The 20,894-nt window shown below is 42.7% G+C and overlaps 1 protein-coding gene across 9 annotated transcripts in view; it reads left to right on the forward strand.

The window, feature by feature from the left end:
- The window catches only part of VPS13B (vacuolar protein sorting 13 homolog B), a 714,157-nt gene extending 700,168 nt beyond the window's left edge, over positions 1-13,989 (forward strand). For all 9 annotated transcript variants that reach the window (XM_053245154.1, XM_053245151.1, XM_053245153.1 and 6 more), the window contains 4 exons: positions 5,938-6,114; positions 10,660-10,762; positions 11,328-11,577; positions 11,701-13,989. In XM_053245154.1, the coding sequence (XP_053101129.1) occupies positions 5,938-6,114; positions 10,660-10,762; positions 11,328-11,577; positions 11,701-11,949 (779 nt within the window). In that variant the 3' untranslated portion in view covers positions 11,950-13,989. The remainder of the gene's footprint in view (positions 1-5,937; positions 6,115-10,659; positions 10,763-11,327; positions 11,578-11,700) is intronic.
- The last annotated feature ends 6,905 nt before the right edge of the window (positions 13,990-20,894 follow it).

Consider the following 20,894-nt stretch of genomic DNA (forward strand, 5'->3'; position numbering starts at 1 on the left):
ATATTGGTGTGCTTCCTGCATTCTCTCTCTCTCTCTCTGATGTTCACAGTGGCCCCAGCCGTTTCAATTTCTCGTGGTTCTTTTAGCTGCCATTGGCTAACATGCTCTGATGCTAAAATCCCTGTGAGAGGGAGGGAGGGAATCCTTCACTCTGACTTTTTACCTCTTCCTCGACTTATCACAAGATCCGCCACATTGAATAGGTGAACAAAAATCCCAGAAGGCAAATTATGCATTTAAAAATGCTTTCATTTGATTTGTTCTACCTAAAACCACCTAATGGCGCAGTGGGGAATTGAGTTGACTAGCAAGCCAGAGGTTGCCAGTTCAAATCCCTGCTGGTGTTTCCTAGACTATGGGGAACCCCTATATCGGGCAGCAGCGATATAGGAAGATACTAAAAGGCATCATCTCATACTGTGAGCAGAGGAGATGGCAATGGTAAACCCTTCCTGTAGTCTACCAAAGACAACCACAGGGCTTTGTGGTCGCCAGGGACTTTTACACACAGCAGGTTTTACCGCAGGTTTATGGGGAGGCTTTACTGTGAACTCGAAGTTGTCCCCAAAAACTGCTGCAGATAGTGGATTTTTTTTTTACCCCGGACATAAATCGGCTGCACTCTAACACACAGTGAAAAATTCAAATTGTGTGTGAACTGTTCCCCAATAATTTGCAGGGACTTTGCAGTAAATCTGGCCAGTATGTGAATTCACCTGCTCCATTCCAGAGGAAGTGCAAATTAAAAGGCTTCAAAAGCCCTGTGTGAAAAGCTTCCAGGAGTCAACTCGACAGCACACTTTATCTTTACCTTTAAACTGGTTTTAAAGTGGTTTCACTGCCAAAGCTTCTCAGCACATACCCTTTGGAATTGTAGTTTTAGGAGGAAGCAGGAGATCTAACAGGTCTCCTTTTTAACACCTACTGAAAACCCCCAGTTCCTAAATTTCCTTGAGAAAAACATTGTTTTTTAAAGAAATCTATGCAGACATAACTTGGAGTTATTTTCTGCACCACACGTGAGTAATGTTGCCAAAATAGAATTTTTAAAAAGAAAAAAATGTCCTGATTCCAACGATAAAGGAAGCTTAAAAATATTTAATAAGGTAATAAAGTCTATGCAGTTTATGTGGATGAGAAGCATAGATGGGGTGAAAGAGGCCAGTGGGGTAACACAATATTGCCACAAGGAAGAGTGCAGAATATTTTGTTTTAGTCTTCAGATGCACTGCAGTCAACCAGCAAAGGAAGAACTTCCATTTTACAAGGCAAAGCTGGTTTACTTTTCACTTAACTAGCATGTAGCAAGAGCAATTCACTGTTAATGGTCCAGAAAGTAACTGGAAAGTAGTTTTCTTTCCTGATGAAATAGTGGGGAGTGTAAGGTCCATGAGGAGCAAACGAAACATTACACAGCATGAGTGAGGGAGAGTGCCTACTCCTTCCCTTCCTCATTGCTTATCTTCTGACGCCTGCCCGTCCCCTGCATCTTTAGCTGTTTTCCAAGGATTCTTGACAGAGGTTGTGAAGTAAAGAGCACTCCCAAACTCTGCTGAGCATAGAAAGTGCTTTAGAGGGAAAGTGACTGGCAGGGGAAGAGTCAAGCACTCTTTTTCTTTGTGGAAATTGCCCCCTGAAGGTACCTTGCAAGGAAGAACAGACGGTGGCATTGTAACATGTGGTTTGCCTTGGAATTTTATTTTATTTTATTTTATTTTATTACCGCCCCATCCAAAAGCTCTGGGCAGTGTGCAACAACTTAAAAAGACATAAAAACACATAATTCAAAACATAGTGCTAAAAACAATATAAGAACAATTCAAACACAATTAAAACCATTTAAAACAAATTAAAATATTTTTAAAAACTCTTTACAAACCTTTGAAGGCCAGGCAAAAGAAATAAGTTTTTAGGGCTCTCTTAAAGGCCGACAGCGAGCCTAAACTGCAGATATCTGCTGGGAGTGCATTCCATAGACCAGGAGCAGCTACAGAAAAGGCCTGGTTCTGAGTCACCACCAGACGTACTGGTAGTAACTGGAGACGGACCTCCCCAGATGACCTCAACGAGCGATGGGGATCATACCAAAGAAGGCACTCTCTAAGGTAGTCCAGACCCAAGCCATTCAGAGCTTTAAAGGTAATAACTAGCACTTTGTATTTTGCCTGGAAACGTATTGGCAGCCAGTGCAGCTATTTTAAGACAGGCATAATATGGTCTTTCCAGGTTACCCCAGAAACCAATCTGACTGCCACATTTTGAACTAACTGAAGTTTCCAAACTACATAAAAAGGCAGCCCCACATAGAGCGTATTGCTGTAGTGAAGCCTGGAGGTTACCAGCTGATGCACTACTGTTTTGAGATTGTCCTCTTCAAGGAATGGACGCAGCTGTCAAATCAGCCGAAGCTGATAGGAAGCACTCCTGGCCATAGCCTCCACCTGAGATACCAGGGTAAAGCCTGTATCCAGGAGCACTCCCAAGCTGCTTACCTGTTCCTTCTGGGGGAGTGTAACCTCATCCACCACAGGAAGATCTATCTCATCCCTTAAATTCTGATCCCCCACAATGAGCACCTCCATCTTGCCTGGATTCAGCTTCAATTTGTTATCCCTCATCCAGCCCATTACTGCCCGTAATTACTGCCCGAGCTTTTTCTTTGGTGTCTGCCCGTAAATGCAATATAAAATAAGAGAGCAGATTTTAAGCAAGTGGAATATTCAAATTGTGTTTCTGGGGAAACACACATAGATGTCCTAGATAGGGATGTGCAAATTGATTTGGGTGCAAATTGATTTCTATCAGAATCTAGCTGATTCAGGTGATTTGGAGACAAAACAAATCACCCCTGTGGTCCATTGGCTAGATTTGTGTCCAAATCGAATCTCACCTGATTCTATTTGAATCAGTTCAAGATTCGTATCCCTCCTATTAATTCCCCCATATTCCCAGCTTTCATTTAAAAAAAGAAAAAGCTAAGCTCTAGCTCTTGTAGAAGTGGAGTTATGGAGCAAAATGTGTGGTCACTATTTTTCAAGTGTTTGGATTCTTTGGTGTATAATAACTTTCCCTCAATGAATCCCTATGAGGATTCATTACACACCTTCATTTCTTCTATTCATTTTGACTGCCTTTTTGACAGTGCCAACTGTCATTTACCATGTGCCAACTACACCCCACTCCCATCCGCAAGGCAGTGGGGTACTACTCAGTTTATGTTCTAGGATTTTTTTTCAAGTGTTTAAGCTCTTTGGTGTCTAATAACATTTCCTCATAATGAATCCCTATGAGGACTCATTACACACCAGAGAGTCTAAACACCTCAAAAATTCCTAAAATATAAACTGAGTACCCAGTGGCTTATGGGTTGCCGGGTAGTTGGAACATAGGATGCCACTAATTCCAAACCCTCACTTGCAATGAACAGAAGAAATGAAGGTGTGTAATTAAGACACCAAAGAATCTAAACACTTCAAAAATTCCTAAAAAATAAACTGAGTACTCCATGGGGGGGGGGGTAGTTGACACATGGCAATCGACAGTTGGCATTGTCCAATGGTAGTCAAAATGAACAGAAGAATTGAAGGCATAGGGATTAATGAATCCTCTTAGGGATTCATTATGAGGGGAAATTATTAGACACCAAATAATCTAGAATCATTTCAATATTCCTAAAAATTAAAATGAGTACCCTATTGCCTTGCAGGTGTGTGTAGGGGGGCGTGGGGTGTATTTGGCACATGGCAATTGACAGTTGGCACTGTCCAGTGACAGTCAAAATGAACAGAAGAAATGAAGTTGTGCAATGAATCCTTATACGGATTCTTTATGAGGAAAAATTATACACCAAAGAATCCAAACACTTGAAAAATAATGACTGCACATTTTACTCCATAACTCCACTTCTACAAGGGCTAGAGATCAGCTTTCTTTAAAAAAATAAAATAAATGAAAGCTAGGGATCCGTGTTAGGGTTAGGATAAGGCAACTTCGAATCTCCATTGTTTCCTATGGCGGAAATGTTCAAAATCAGTAAAAATTAAAATAATTTATTAAAAATTAACCAAGTGTCCCCAAATTCTATGAAGTATGTTTGAAGAGGGCAGTACTGAACCCAGGAACACAAACAGTGAAGGGACATCAGGGGGCATGGCCAAGGAGTGCACCAATGCCAAGGGAAGGATTGTAGCTCAGTGGAAGGGTATCTGCTTTGCATGCAGAAGGACCCAGGTTCAATCTCTGGCATATCCAGGTAGGACTGGGGAAGACTGCTGCCTGAAACCTTAGACCATTGGCCCACTTAGCTCAGTATTGTTCACACTGATGGCGGGCTGACATGGTATAAGGCAGCTTCAAGGGGGTGGTGCTAGCTGGTATGTTTCAATTCCATTCTCAATGGACCTGGGTGCAGTGTATCCGGATCCTGAATGAGTGTGCAGGGCTCTAATTCAGCATCCTGCTTCTCACAGTTGGACAGCCAGCTGCTTCCAGGAAGCTCACATGCAGGGCATGAAAGGATAGTCTGCCCCTGTTGTTGTTCCCTAAAACGATCTGCTTTTCCACCACCATTAGTATTTCAGAAGAGTTGGAGATGTACATTAGTTTTAATCAGTATTTTAATCAGTATATCCATAGTTCCTTTATTAATTTCTTCTGATCACTAAATGAGTTAAATGGAATTTTCAGTATTATAAATAGCAGTTTTCAATATAATGTATTTCTTTCTTTCCCTCTCCCAGGGGCTTATCAGTGGGTTGCAATATATCTTTATTTTATGCTTCCAACGCTGCTCTAAAAGAGACTGAAAGAGTGGCATTCCCAAGGCTACCTTTTGAGCTTCAGGGCTGTGTAGGGATTCTTTGGAAAACTGGCTCTCCCCTAAAATGTTCTTTGCACTCCAGGAGAGCCAGCGTTTCTGTACAGCGTTTCTGTAACGTATCAAATGATGGAATCAAGATCACATTTGATTTCATGTGCGCACCATGAAAACAGTCCACCAAAGCACCCATTTTCTCTTGTCCACCTAGGACCAAGTAGATGTCCCTTCCAGGCAGGCTGTTTGATCTCCGTATTTGTACAAAGATCCTCAAGGAGGTTCGCAGACTTTACCCAATGATTTCCTCTGCACTGAACAATGACCTTGAGCTCAGGCAGTTCCGATTTGAATTGCTGTCACGTAACACCTTGTCACTTTGTTCACTCATTGTCCTTTTAGTGAGTCCCAAATAGCTTATCTATCAAAGTTACAACTAGAGACATGTCTGCGGTAAGTGGCTTGAGTAAATTCGAGATCAAAGAGAGATCCCACCTTGCATACCTGTTTACATTTAGGAAGATTTAAACTCCAGTCCTCTGTTGATACTAAAAGCTAGAAGGGTCATTAAGGCACTTGTAAAAGTTTGACCCACACACATTAAAGTAAAATATGGTTGTGCTCACAAAGACAGTAACAAAAAGTCCCAAAGCCTAATTCTGCTCCACTTAGTAATATATCAGAGGTTGCATTAGTTTATGAGCATTTCTGGCGATAGAAGGGGATATTAAAATGATATATGGAATGAAGGCAAGTTTTTTTTTCTTATGAAGTCAATCTTAGGCTTACATGAAAATCTTATTTCCATAACAGCTAAAAGTCTTAATGCTAGCTGACATTTATTCCAATCTAAAATACATCCATACTACATATTAAATTCTACCAGCTCAACAAAGGCACTTAGAAAGAGAAAATCACCTGATAGAAGAAATTGCATTATCAAGACAGGAAGTTTAGATGCTTATACCAGTGAGTAACACAAGATCTTAAACCAAATTAAAGCTGAGGTTGATACTCCATATTGCTGTATTAGGCAGTCAGTATTCATATTTTCAGTCCAAACAAAACTTTTCTTCTGTTTCAGAATTTTATTCTTGTTTAATGCTTGGAAATTTTCATTACAGGTGCAATTGCTGGTATTGTAGACCAGCCAATGCAGAACTTCCAGAAAACCTCAGAGGCCCAGGCTTCAGCTGGACACAAGGCCAAAGGTGTCATCTCTGGTGTAGGTAAAGGAATCATGGGAGTTTTTGCCAAGCCCATTGGAGGAGCAGCTGAGCTAGTTTCACAGACAGGCTACGGTAGGTATCAGTAAACCTCTGAATTCAGTATGAACTGTGTTCTTGTTGGTTTCACATTTTTCTTTTAATTGTAATGTGTTGTAGACTTGCATATATTTTTTTCTATCACCACATTCTCTTTTTAGTGGGATCATAAGGTTGGAGTTAGGAAACCACTTTGCATTCAACTCACACAGTGGGACTTTCCCCTCCCCACTCACACACTTTCCCCTATCACACTCACAGAACTCACTTTTGAAGGTCCAGGGACTCTCTGGAACAGGGTAGGATAGGATGGGGCATGGGGAGCTGCAGCAGGAGCGAAGACTGAGCGGGGTGCTCTGCATGAGTGGAAATGCTTTTCCGCTTGCTTAAGGCTCGTTCACATTCAATCCAGAGTCTTACTTATTTGAGCGTTTTAGCCTTCATCACAAAAAGTGTTTGAATAAAAATACCTCAGCAGTGATAAAAGATATTCTATATACAGGTGGCCCTTGTTATCCATGAACTTTGTATCCATGGTTTTGCGTATCCTCAGTTGGGTCTTAGAGACCCAGTTTCATTATCTGTGGGTAGAAAAACAGGCAAAATTTGCCTATCCACAGTTATGAGTCACTGGAAATGACTTGGAAATGATAGTGTCATTTCTGGCCACTATTTCCCAGCAGGGAGCCATTTTGTGGCTCTCTCTCTCTTTTTTTAAAAAAAGGCAAATATTCAACCATGTTCGGGGTTTGGGGGGACATAGCTGGAGAATAAGGTATTGTCCTTTTCTTCTCTTATTTCTGTCCTCCCCTCTTTTAGTTAGGAGCCTAACCCCCCCAATTCCCATTGATTCAAGGTTTCATTATTCAGTTTCCATATTTGCATCTATAGGCGAGAATGGAACCCCCATGAATAATGAAGGCCACCTGTGCAATAAAATTAAGATTGCTGCTGAATTTTACCTGGTGGAATTATGGACAAAATTCGAGGCTACATCATGACAGAATCAATATCTAAAACTGGTTTTGAAACTTTGTAATTCTAGCCAAAACTTATGTTTACATACTTCCTCTTGTGTGTGTGCAGCAATTACATACTATGGAGCACATGATGCAGCATGACTGAGCAAACCATGCATTTGTGAAAGTAATTCGGGATGTGTAGTATTACATAATATGGCAAAGTATGGCAACACAAACATAAGCCTCAAGAGCATAAATGAAACCAAAGGAATTGGATGGATGGGTTAGTCATAAAAAACCCATATTTCAGTGCCACCATCCTCTCATGGTGGGTCACGGATGAATAACAAAAAATACATTCTTGACCAGTTTTAGGCAGAACAATATCACAGTTGAGAAAACTCTCTTTCAGATATTAAAAACCCCAAACATTCAGATCTTTAGAGGTGGCAAGTTGCATAATATAAACTAATTTCTCATGTTCAAGATGCATTCCTGCTACCAGGGACTGGTGTCATCAGCTTTGAGCGATTTTTCTATATCCCCATATTTGTATGCTTCTCATATTCAAGGACACACATCTGATCACTAGATGCTGTGAGAAAGATACTACTGTCCACTTCCTGCTTGGGGACTCACCCCATCCAAGATAACTGCTTGTGATACAGAATGCTAACCATCGGTCATACTCTTCCTGGCAATTCACATCAGCATTGCTAGTACTGGGTAGGGGTGTGCACAGAACCGCCACACTGTGGTCTGGCACTGGGGTGGGGGGTAGCTTTAAGAGCGGCGGGAGGGTTTACTTACCCCTCCCGCCGCTTTCCACTGTGGCGCCGTAATTGCTAGAGTAATTGGGGCGGCAGGATACCTCCCTGCTGCCCCTCCCCCGTCGCTGTTCTGCAAAAACTCCCAGTAATCCTTTGCGCGCGCACATTGTGCGCGCACTTCACGTCACTGACGTGCATGCGCGCAAAGGATTACTGGGAATTTTTGCAGAGCAGCAGTGGGGGAGGGGCGGCAGGGAGGTATCCTGCCACCCCAGTTACTCTAGCAATTACGGCACCACAGCGGAAAGCGGCGGGAGGGGTAAGTAAACCCTCCCGCCGCTCTTAAAGCTACCCCCCACCCCCAATCCAAACCACTCAGGTCCGGACCGGTCCGGGCCCATCCCTAGTACTGGGCACAAGGGGCACATGCCCCAAATGTTTGGCTTGGTGCCAAAAATCTCTTGCCTGCCTGCCCTTGGATGTCCCCCACCATAAACCTTGTTTGACTGACTCAGGAGGCAAGAGAGAGGCTGGGGTACTCTCTGTCACTACCTCCTGAACCTTCGTCCTGTCCTGATGTGCCCTTGTAACAGAAAGAACAGTGCAGAGTGCCTTCTCCCCATTTCTTGTTCCACTCTCCATCCCTTCCCATTTAAGCAAAAAAGAAGAGAGGAAGGCTGGGGGCTGGCTCTTTTGGTGTGCAGGGCTTAATAGAGGGGACAACGGGTGGCTGTCAGGCTTAATGGAGTTGCTGCCTTAAAACCCAGCAGCAACCCAGTTGCCAAACTCAGTGGAGGGCGTGGTGTGCGGTCCTCTTGCCCAGCAGCAGCCCAGCTGCCAAGCTCAGTGGAAGAAGTGTCAGGTGGACACCTCTTCCACCCCACATGGGGTGTGTGTGTGCTTGTGCATGTGTGTATTTATTTTGAATGTTTGAGAACTGGATTTATATTTGGAGTGATCGTTGGAAAAATAGTTAGGTAGGGGTGTGTGTGTGTGTGTGTGTGTGTGTGTGTGTGTGTGTACACACACACACACACACTTTCATCTTTAGCCTGCTGATTGGTTAGAAGACTGTGTACAGATTTCCCCCCTCATATAATCCTGAGATAACTTTATTCTAATGAAAACTTTGCCTTCAAAGATAGCTTGGGGCAAACAAAACAATCAGTGAAGATCAGATCCTCTGAAAGTCACAAGGAAGAAGTACAAAGCTGGGAGATACTGATGTGTCACAGATTTTCTATGTGATGGTGTAAACTCATTTTAAAAGTTGCTGGCAAATTATAAACTACTACAGTATAATAACTGAGGTGCCTTCCACTGCAAGTAGTGTCTGGTATCCCGAGAGCTACATTAGGCAAGCCCAAGTCTGGTATGCAGTCAGTGGGACCTTTTCTCCTTGAACAACAGCCCCAAAGCTCCACACCCAATAATGTGTCACAAACAGCTTCTGAGATCCCCATGCCTTATGAAAAGTGGTCTGCCATGAAGCATTGAGGGGGCGGGGGGGAGATGCTGCTGCTGGATGGGGAACAGAGATCCAAAGTTCCAGCTTTGGCACACAGACCTAGCTGCTTGGTTCATTGGGTCTTGACCAATGTATACAGCACATTGTACTTTCTATGTCCGTTGGGCAAGAGAGCTGGCAAAAGATGCATGAATCACATCAGTAATAGATGGCAGCACCTGGGTGAATAAGCTTAGCCACAATTAGACTGCAAAGAGGCTCTGCCCAATGAGAGAACAAGAGGGTGGGAGACCACACAGAAGTCAACACATGTTCTCTCTTTCTCCATCTGCTAATGACATTTTCATTCGCATAATGCCGCAAAACCTCAGTAAGCTAATTATTACAACTGGAATGCATCTCATAAGCATTACCATCAGCCTGTGTGTTAAATATTAAGCTCTGCCCACCCCCACAACAAACCAATGCATTGTTAAATTTGGCATCCATTTTATAAAAAGGAGTCCTAAGTTGCTGACACCCTGAACGAAATATCTGACAAGCTGTATGCTCTGATACAGTAAAGGCACCCCCCCCATTCATACACACACACACACACACACACACCCGTTGCTTACACAGTAGTGCTCAGGTCTGTACCCTGCAACATCGGGCTTAGCCCAGCTTCGATCAGTCTTGTAAAACTTTTATTATATCTGTGAAGTTTTTACACCCTGCTAATTCTCAGTCTAATGACCATGCCTTCATTTATAAAAATTTACAAGCCATCAGAAAGCACACATGCCAAGTCACCCCATAGCTCTGGCAATTTCACTCAGAACAGGAAAAGAAGCAACTCAGCAAAGCTCTACCTTGGCACAAAGAAGCGCTCCTCATATTTTGGATGCCCCAGGAGAACTCATAAACATTCAGGATCCATGTTTAACAGCTGGATTAAGTAACTTATATTGAAAAGCAGTATCTAGGGCAAGCTTGCCTTCTAATGTTTACTAATCATGACATATGCATGGAAGAATCTGAATATGAAGCAAGAACATTAACAGTGGTCTTGGGTTTTTATGCATACATTGTTAAATGATGTGTCCAACCCCATTCTGGACTGAGGGCTCTCAAGAGCATTATGTTTCCCCTAATTGCTAGTATGTGACTGACATTCTGCCTTTTGTTTATTTCTAGCTAATGCTAAGATCTGCTAGGGTTAAGTGCACGATAATGTTGAATGAATTATCTCTGCTACAGTGTCCAAAGATGTGACATCACTTTGGGTCTGCACTGTTTTATGGACTGCTCTAAGAAGATGACATCACTGCAACATGTTCCTGTTTTACAAAAAACAAAAAAACCAGAACTCTAGTAAAAATCCCAATTTCTTTTACCACAGGTATTTTGCATGGAGCTGGCCTCTCTCAGCATCCCAAGCAGCGCTATCCTCCGAGCGATCAACATGCAGAGCAGGCACCAAATAGCCACATCAAATATGTTTGGTAAAATTGTTGAGACACTTGCTCATTTTTTATATCCACATTGTTGATTAATAGATTCTGGCCTGTGGTCAAGTTAACAGGTTATTGCCCTAGGAAAGGCTGAATTATAGCAGTTTGTTTAGGAATGCTAAACACTCGTTACTGCACAGAGGCCCACTCTTCAAACAATGAGCTGATGGTCTCCTTTGAGCTTTGGGACACTACTGCTAGTCTCTGTTTGTTTACCTCGGATTTTCCTTAGTTGCCAGTGCATTGAGCCCAGTGCACTGTAACATCTCCAGAAATAGCTGCTGGTTTCTGCTCTTGTGTTTGATTCCAGCTTCATGGGATGGATTGGACAAAGAGAATGTGATTATGACCATCGATTAGGTCAGTTTTGATGATGTTACAAAATAAGCATGACATCCTCTTGATTTAAGACCAAAATGGGATTTGCAGAAACTGGCGCTAAATACCCTTCCAGATTTTCTTTTATTTTTAAATGGCAGCTTCACTGAGAAACTTGCTGTAACTGACAATATCCTGTTGAGCTCAAGTTCCTAATCTGGAATTATTCTTTGAACAGGAAAATGCTTCAGTCTCTAGGGAGACCAGAGGCTTACATGGCCCTAGATGTGGTAATTGTGAGTGGATCAGGCCAGGAACATGAAGGATGTTTGCTGCTTACCTCAGAGGTGCTGTTTGTGGTTAGCATCAGCGAAGACACACAGCAACAGGCATTTCCAGTGACAGAAATTGAGTGCGTGCAAGACAGTGAGCAAAGCAACCTGCTGAAAGTGCAGCTCAAACAACAACGAGTCCCCTGTGATTTGGAGGTAAAGCTGGTTAATACTGAATTATTACTTTTTTAAAAAAGCAATGAGTTTAGCTTTAAATCTTTTGCTAGCTTTGCATTAACAGAGGCTGTATATTTCAATAAATCTGTTGTTTGATTTCAGGCAGATGGAGGTAGAGAGAGATTATCTGAACAGCAGTACAACAGACTTGTGGACTACATCACAAAAACTTCCTGTCACTTCGTGCCTGGCATTTTATCTGTGCAAACCATGGCACACGTCGTTGCTGCAGAGCCAGCTCCGACGACACTTAAGATTTATCAGTATCTTGTTGATCCCGTTTTTGCCCAAGTGTTTATCAGTAAATTTACTATGGTAAAAAATAAAGCTTTGAGAAAGGGGTTTCACTGAAAACTGTCTGCAGGAAGAATTGTGTTTTCCGTTTTTAAAGTAGCACCTTCTATGCAGTTGCCTAATGTGAACTTTTAATTCCACATCACATGAAACAGATGTGTTTCAACATTGTGAGTCGGTGGAGTTGCACGTGTGTGTGTGTGTGTGTGTGTGTGTGTGTGTATATATATATATATATATATATATATATATATATATATCCCAGTCTGTATGGAACATGCTGATTTCTAATATCTCTTATAAAGTGAAACTGCAGGAAATATTTAAGTGATGCATCATATCTTGTTGTAAGCTAAGCTGTCAAGTAAAGGGAAATGTACAGCTTTATAAGACGACAGTGAAAATCCTTTGTCCCAACTGGAAGTCAGACCTATGTGGATAAGGGAAACACTGCACATTGAGGCGTTCTTGCCCCACAAAGAATATCCCTGTTTGCTCTGTCCTATTTTAGGGTCTGCCAGTTTGTGTTATAAACAAGGTTTATAACTCAGCTGTAAAAACTTGCTCAGGGCTGAAATTTTTACTCCAAGTGCTCTATCCTATAGCAAAACATTTCCTCCCACTCAGTCTGAGAGCATTGAAGTGGCTGTTTTAAGTTACTAGTGACAGCTGGGTTTTAGCAGTGCCCTAACCTTTATAATAGCTTTCTTTATTTGACTGAAATTTTGCAGGACTATAGTCCTTAATATAAACGAGTGCCTTTGTGTAATTTGGAAAGCAAAATAGTAACTACAGCATTAATTTATTTTTGAAACTTCCTTTCTATAGAAATCTTATTCCCCAGTCAGATTTTTCTGAAGACTTTCAAATGTATATGCTGTTGTGGGTTGTTTGGCAATATATAATTATGCAAGAAATGCCATTGATTATTGTTGTGGGACCACTAATGCATTTATAAAGCTTTACTGTATCAAAACTAGTGTACCAAACACTAATAATTTGGTACACTATTTTAGTGTACCAAAATGCTAAGAATATCACTCCTTTTCAGAAAGTTCATCATCACAATAAAAGCTCAAAAAATTCATTTTAAAATGGAGGGACTTGCTAAACTATGAAACTGATTTCTAGCAACTTCAAGGTTCTGCTTTTGATGCTCTTGTCTCTAGCAATCTGATTTTTTGATAGGAGTTTTTTCAAAGCTTTCCCCCTTCCTGTAATGAAAGGGAGACTCATTAAATTTTTTTTAAAAACCAAACTAACTACATCAAAAATGTTATTGAATACAGAACGGATACAGGGAACAATCTATGCCTTCTGTGTTACAGCCTGATCTAGAACATCATATAAAGTAAAATCCTTGATGGGGCTCACTTCTATTAGAGCTATAAATTCAGAGCCTGCTTACGAGATCCTTTATCAACCTAATCCAGTGGCTTCTTACACTCAAGAGTTCCCAGAGAACATTTAATTGCCTAAATCAAGGCCTGTGCATTTTGGATTTTAGTACTGGGTGTCTTCAGAGAAATGTGATTTTGCTTTAGACATTTCTATTTTACAGTTTGACTTTAGAAGAACCATTGTTTCCATAACAGATTTATTTGTGGATTGAAATAAGCTCAGTAGGCTTCAGTTTGAGAACATCTACTTGATGTAAGTTCTTGGCTATTGTCTGTTTCTGCTTCAAAACTCTTGTCCTAAATGGTGGTTCTTCTGGTTTCTCCACTTTCCAGGGCAAAAGTTCAACACTATTCTGTGCAGAATATACGTTTAGGAATTTTTGTTACATCAGAAACTGAAATCAAATCAAGCCTTTAACAACCGTATAATTTCACTGGCATCTCCTGTACATATGTGGCAGTCTAATAATGTGTTCATTTCCATATGCTTTTCATGTGTCCCATTTTGTTAAAAATTACTTTTAGAGGCCACTTTCTTGTCTCTTGATTATGCTGAATACCAAGTAAGTACACCCACTGTTAACATTTCATACAGTGCTCTGTCAAACTGTTTGTTGTCTACCGTTTATTTAAAAATGCTTTTGTTTCATTTCTGGATCTTTTATGGAAAATAAAGAATTCTATTGCTAGTTTTGCATACTGACTACATAGAAGAATTTTGTTTGAGGTCAATAAACATTGTTTCTGTATTTTGTAATGCAATAATTGCAGTGTGGTATGCTGGGTAATGTATTCGAGCAGCAACTTCATTTGAAATTCCTCCAAGCCTTCTAAAAGCACATCTATCCCACTCCAGGTAAGAAGACCTTTAGCATGTGTATGACTTTCTGCATCAGGAACTGTGGGCATAAATGTGAGATACAGTGAGATACAGAATGCCAATGACAGCTATCCTCTCCATCTTTTTTTGGAATTTTTTAAAAATGTGTTTTTGAATGAGGATCTCCATCTACAGACTACCTGCAGCTAGTCACACAAATAATACTTTTATGTGGGATATTGGAATTCATACATGCTAACCTGCAACTTGAAAAAATGTCAAAGGTCTTACAACTCATTTTGTATGGTGTGGTAAACTTGACTTACATCTAGTCTAATGTGCTGTTTCACTAAGAAGGATGTAGAGGAGGACATCTCTCTTCTAGACTAGTGCTAGGTACATTTGGATTGATGCTTGGATTACATCATCCATGCAGTATATCACAAATACCAGAGAATGAGGACAGAAAGGGATAGCCACATTCAGTCTGCTTGTTAGAGAGCTACTGTTAGAACACTAGGCTAGATGGACCTCAGCAAAGCAATAGTGAGCGATTTTAAAATCCATCAGAAAGCAATAGGGCACTCTGTAACTGGGCATCTACCATATGTGGTGCACACTATATATTGTCACGGCACACAGCTTTTTCTTTCTCTAATGCTTCAATCCCAACAGAGGATCTTCTGTTTTTATTTTTGAAACATCATTTGGCATAATATTTAGCATAACTGGAAAGGTCACAGCCTCTGCTGTTTCACCCTTGTTCAAGTTTTTAAAAAGAAGAACTCCCCCCCCCCCCGCATATGATTAGAACCATTCTATCTAGTCCAGCATTATGTTTCCCATTGTGGCCCATCTGATGCCTCCAAGAAGCTCAAACAGAAGATGAAGCCATACCCCATCTCCTGCTGCTGCTTCCCTACATCTGGTATTCACAGGCATCCTTCCTCTGGACCAACAGGTAGACCATAGCCATCCAGCCTAATTGATCATGGTTAAGGCACAATCAGTTCATCTAGGAAGACAACATAATGCAGGCAGTTGTGATGAGTGGTAGAGCATGTTGTGCATGCAGAAGGGACCAACTTCAATCCCTTGCCTCTCCAGCTGGGACTGGGAGAGACTTCTGCCTAAAACCTTGGAGAGCTGCTGCCAGTCAGTGAAGACGATACTGAGCTAGATGGACCAGTGGTCTGATTTGGAGTGGATTTCACAGGAACCTGCCTTATACCATTTCATGTTTCAGAGTAGTTTCCTTTCATAACATATGCTATATAGCCATCCTAGTGAGACTGGAGCAGACCTAAGGCATGATGCTAGTTAACTTTTGAGGTCAAAAACCAAGAGTTCTACAGGATATGATACATACTTTTACCTTCAGTTTCTTTTTTTAATTAAAAAGGTGGTGGAAATAAGAGAAAACATCTATTTGAATTTTGCTGGCTGGAAAGAATAAAATTGTAAATAGCAATTTTTGGCTATCCACCTGCCCAGAGCGATAGGAAATAGTGAGAAGTTTCAGGGGAACTGAAACTGTTGGCTGCAGTCACTGAAATAACTTTATAGAAACTAATGACCACTGTATTCACACTTAAGCTACTCTTAAAGACCTGTTCACCTTTGCTTCCTCATACAGAGTTTTGGCCAATTATCCAATGTTTAAAAAGCCCAACCTAAATGCTCACCATCCTACAGCTTTGGACCATCAAGAAGCCTGCTGCTTCAGATTGCTTTTCTGACAGTGAGCACACAGCCGGGAGAACACAATGGCTGTGCCCTTCAGGATGCCACATTTTGTGCATTGTTGCATTCCTTTGAGCTTGGCTAACATCAGTGGCATTAACAGGGTGGGTCTGACTGCGCCTTTCTAGCCACTAAGTGTCAAGTTTTTATCAGTACCTGTAACAAAATATCAACTACAATATTAGTTCTGCCTTTCTTATAACAGCTAGCTGCACCACCAGCTAAAGCACTCCGAACCAGCCCAAACACTGATTTAAACTTTTGTTTCTGAAAGACGTGGCTACTTAACATGGATCTAAACTAAAGAACTCTTGTTGTGAAACATAACAGCCCTGCTGGATCAGGCCCAAGGCCCATATAGTCCGGCATCCTGTTTCGCACAGTTGCTCACCATAGAACAGTTTGTTATGGGGTGGCTAACAGAAGATGATGATGATGAAGAAGAAGAAGATGCTGTTGATTAACTCTGTTCAATGCTGGTTACACCACAGAAAAGAGCAATATAAGATGCTATGATTTACTGGGTTTGGTTGTCACAGCAAATTCCTGCTGGTTTTGACTTCTGATTGGCACTTAGAACCCTTCCTCCCTTCATGCAGAAGGGCGGGGGGGGGGGGGGAGCTAGCAGATAAACAAGCCTGAGGTTTGGGAATGTCATGCTGAACCAGGATTAAGCCATGGTTCTCACAGCAATCTGGAATGGCTCTTAGAGCAGCAACAGGGAAGATGACAACATGAAAGAGACTTATAGACCTATGCATGAGGTAGAGAGAACACTCCCTCCCTAGAAAGTTAAATTGATTGGCAGAATCAGGACAGACCAAGAAAAATTCACACTGCATGCACTTGCGGAGTTTACAGCCACAAGATGTAGAGATGGACACTGATTTAGCTAACATCAAAAGAGGCCCAGACAGAAAAAGTCTAGGAGGCTTGAGCCTGAAACGTTTCAGCTCAGAGTGTGTGTGTGTGGTACTTTAAGGGGGGGAGGTGTATTCTCCCCTCCTGTGGCATTTCCCTCGCCGGCACTGTTATTTGTAAGCCCCTCAGGGCAGCAGCGTTCCTCCCTGCCACCCCGTTTCCCTCATCGACCGGAAGTAGCGACCGCACGTGCACCTATTAGGGATGGGTCCGGACCGGTCCGGAGGCCATTGTAAAGGCCTGTGGATCATCCGGACCTGGCCGGTTCGGTTCGGGTGGAGGGGGTAGCTTTAAGGGCGGGGAGGGTTTACTTACCCCTCCCGCCGCTTGTCCCCCTCCAGCGCTCGTATTTCTTGTAATAATTGGGGCGGCAGGATACCTCCCTGCTGCCCCTTGTCCCTCTGCAATGCAAAAGGCTCCAGCAAGCCTTTTGCGCACGTGCACGTCACGCGTGAGCTTCACGTCTCCCCGACATGGGTCGGGGAGACGTGAAGCTCACGCGTGATGTGAGCGTGCACAAAAGGCTTGCCGGAGCCTTTTGCATTGCAGAGGGACAAGGGGCGGCAGGGAGGTATCCTGCCGCCCCAATTATTACTAGAAGTACGAGCACTGGAGGGGGACAAGCGGCGGGAGGGGGTAAGTAAACCCTCCCCGCCCTTAAAGGAACCCACCCCACAGTGCCGGACCGCAGCTCTGCGGTTCCGTGCACACCCCTAGCACCCATCATGCGTGTGCACGCACGGTCGCTACTTCCAGCCAATGAGGGAAACGGGGGAGCAGGGAGGAAAGCTGCCACCCTGAGGGGCTTACAAATAACGGAACACCGGCGGGGGGAATGCCGCAGGAGGAGTGAGTACACCCTCCCCCCCCTTAAAGTACCACCCCCGCTGGCACCGAATACATTTCGGGCACATCCCTAAAGTCTAGCAGCAGTTACTGGCTTATGATAGCTAAACAGAACCTTAAAATTCTGAACTAGATAAACCTTTGATTTGCTCCAAGAAAGTTCTTATACAGGGAGCCAACTTCAGACATGCATACTTGGTTAAGGATCTTGGCTAGTTGTATCTGTCCATACGGAGGAAAAATCCAAAAGCCATAATTCACATTATTAGGATCAACCACAATGACACCAAATCTTAAGCAAACTTTGAATTTTTCATTAGGCTGGATGTTAAAACAAAAAGGAGGGGCAGTTGGGCATGGTATGGGAGCCCTAGAACAAGTGTGGTAGTCTTTCAATAAGGAGTGCTGGAAATCAGTTTTTGTTGGTCAATTAGGCAGAGATTCAACTAGATACTAAATTGGTGGGATTACCTAGCAGCTGGAGGGTCATTAATCTTCAAAAAGGTGAAGTGGTAGAAGAACACATTTCTCACATTTCAGACCCCTTCAGTTGAGCCGCTAAATGCTCTGTTCTCCAAAGTACATAAAAATTATACATAACCATGTTGGTCCATTAGACCAACATGTGGTTAATACATTCATGGCTACCCTGATGCCCATGGTGGCAGCAGTACTTGTATAGATATACTATACAAGCCACTGGAGAAGCCAGTTCATACCAACAGTGCCTTTGTGTATTGTTTCAGACAGGCTGCAAGTCTTGTTGTAGCTCTATGTACTCCTAGCAGAAACCAGTCATATGCAGGCTGCTGTACTAACTAGCCCTTCCCTTATTGCAGTAGGTGTGCTTGTCTACCAGAGCCACATATCACAGCTCAAGACAACTTGACAGAAGGGTGGACTTCTACCATGCTAAAAAAGCACCAATGAAGCTGAATGAGAAACTCAACAGACTCATAATCTGTCTTGTACTAGGCAACAGAGAAGGTTAGGCAAGGGAGGTCAAACATCTAGACTACGGCAACTCCATATACAGCCACCATGTTGGCAACATTGGGGAAGGATTTTTGATTCGGAAGTTTACCTCAATTGCGTTACAGCTTGAACTGTACAGCTACTGCTTTTGGTATGACCTCCATGGATTCCCTGAAGAGATGATGCAAGTCTGGCTGAAATCAAAGAATAGTAGAATTGCTCTGCCCAGTAAAGATTGGGCTGTCAAGTCAGTGCGGACTCCTGGCAACCACAGAGCCATGTGGTTTTCTTGGTAGTATACAGGCGTGGTTACCACTGTCTTCTCCTGCACAGTATGAGATTCTGCCTTTCAGCACCTTCCTATATCGCTGCTGCCTGATATAGGAGTTTCCCATATTCCGGGAAACACAAGCAGCGGAGATTTGAACCAACAAGCCTCCTGCTCTCTAGGCAGGTTGCTTCCCCGCTGCACTAGATCTCATTTTTATCTATTAAAGCAAAATTGCATACAACAGAAGCATTAAGTTCTATAGTAAATTTATATATTAAAAGTTAGTACTCAACCAGAAGAGAAATTTATTTGTATTAAAACATGTTGCCACATTTTGTGTGTGTGTGTGTGTGTGTGTGTGTGTGTGTGTGTGTGTGTGTGGCAGCGGGGGGAGGTGTGTGCAGAAATTTACACACATTTTGTTCTGCTTTAGCTAGCACTAGCAAAAATGCTAGCTAAAGCTTAATTATTGAAGCAAAAGCTGGAGTTTAGAGATGCCTTTTTAGGAGTGCTTGGGGAAGTGGGAGTGGGGAGGAGGAGGGAGGAGAGAGAAAAATAACCCTCACAATCCTTATATACAATTGTATTTTAGGAGAAGTTTAGAATAGCAACATCTGAAGTGGAACTGATGGGAAACTTACACTTTAGAACCAACCATCTGAATGACTACTTAATGGTTCTAACATAGCCCTACAGTTCAGCTATATGAATGACTAACACCACCATACTTCAAAAACAAGGGCTTGAGATCCTTTGAGCTAGCTATAAAGTCTTCACATAAAGCAGGATGCCAAATTAAGCCATCTGTATTGTATTTTCAAGCTTGTAAACTCAAATCCTGATAGCCAAACATCTACTTCAGAATGGACCATTAACATCTCAACACTTTGTACCTATAGACATCATCCAAAACTATTCACTCTAGTGAAGCTACTTAGTAACTTCTTAGTTGATTCAAAACACTAACATTCAGTAACAAGGAATCTTCAGACTTTCCAGGCACAAAATTCTTGCTTTAAACTAGGGAATACATTTTTAACCTCAGTAGCAGAAAAGCCAATGGCCAAACCCACTCATACAGCGCTCCTCTGGCCATCAGCTGGAAATTAGTGGATAGAATTCAAGCGTGTGCACCAGTGACAATGCATGACCTGAGGAAAGCTGACATTTTAAGCCAGTCAGCAAGAAAAGAAGTCTTTGGACTATCAAGAAATACATAAGGCGATGAAACTTTTGCTATAATCTCTCACCATCACAGATTTAAGTTGCATATGCAAGTACACAATTTATATATACATATGAGGTTTTTAATCACCTATTGATGGTCAAGTTATTCAGTCTTGAAATCAGTGGCTGATGTCCGGACAGGCCCATCCTTTGGGCAGAGCGACCAGCCCTGCTCTCCCCCAGGCCCTGCAGCCGGGCCTAACCGCCCCCACTCCCCCTTTTCTAAGGGAGCTCCTCACCTTCTACGTTCAATATCCCACTCACACAGTGCTGAGGAGATCCATCTCCTCCCTCCTCATTCAAGCGACAAGAGAGGCAAGCGAACTTTCCAGCATTGCAAGAGCTGGATACTAAATGAGAGGCACGAGTGCACCCTGATTAAGTGTCAGGGAGCATGTGCACCTCCAATTTAGTATCCAGCTCCCGTGGCGCTGGGAAATTGGCTCACCTCTTGCCACTTGAACAAAGAGGGAAGCGAACTTCCCAGCAACACTCAAGCTGGATTCTAAATGTGGTGTGGGCATGCACCCTTGATGGGCATCAAGGTGCACATGTGCCTGTCATTTAGTATCCAGCTCCTTAGTGCTGTGCGTGTTGGATACAGGGGGGAGGGGCGTGCAGGGGCAGCTAAGGAGGAGTGTGGATGACAGGGAGTGCTGCTAGCCCCCAGCCCTGCACCCTCCCAGGGAAGAGCCTGCATCCAGACTACTCTCTACCAACACACCAGAGTTTTCTGTTGCATGAGGGGTGATCTCTCCTTTCCTCTGAAGCCTCCTGTGCCTGCAGAAACTCTCCCCGT

Source organism: Hemicordylus capensis, chromosome 4 (genome assembly GCF_027244095.1).
Source record: "Hemicordylus capensis ecotype Gifberg chromosome 4, rHemCap1.1.pri, whole genome shotgun sequence".
In the NCBI taxonomy this organism is placed as follows: domain Eukaryota; kingdom Metazoa; phylum Chordata; class Lepidosauria; order Squamata; family Cordylidae; genus Hemicordylus; species Hemicordylus capensis.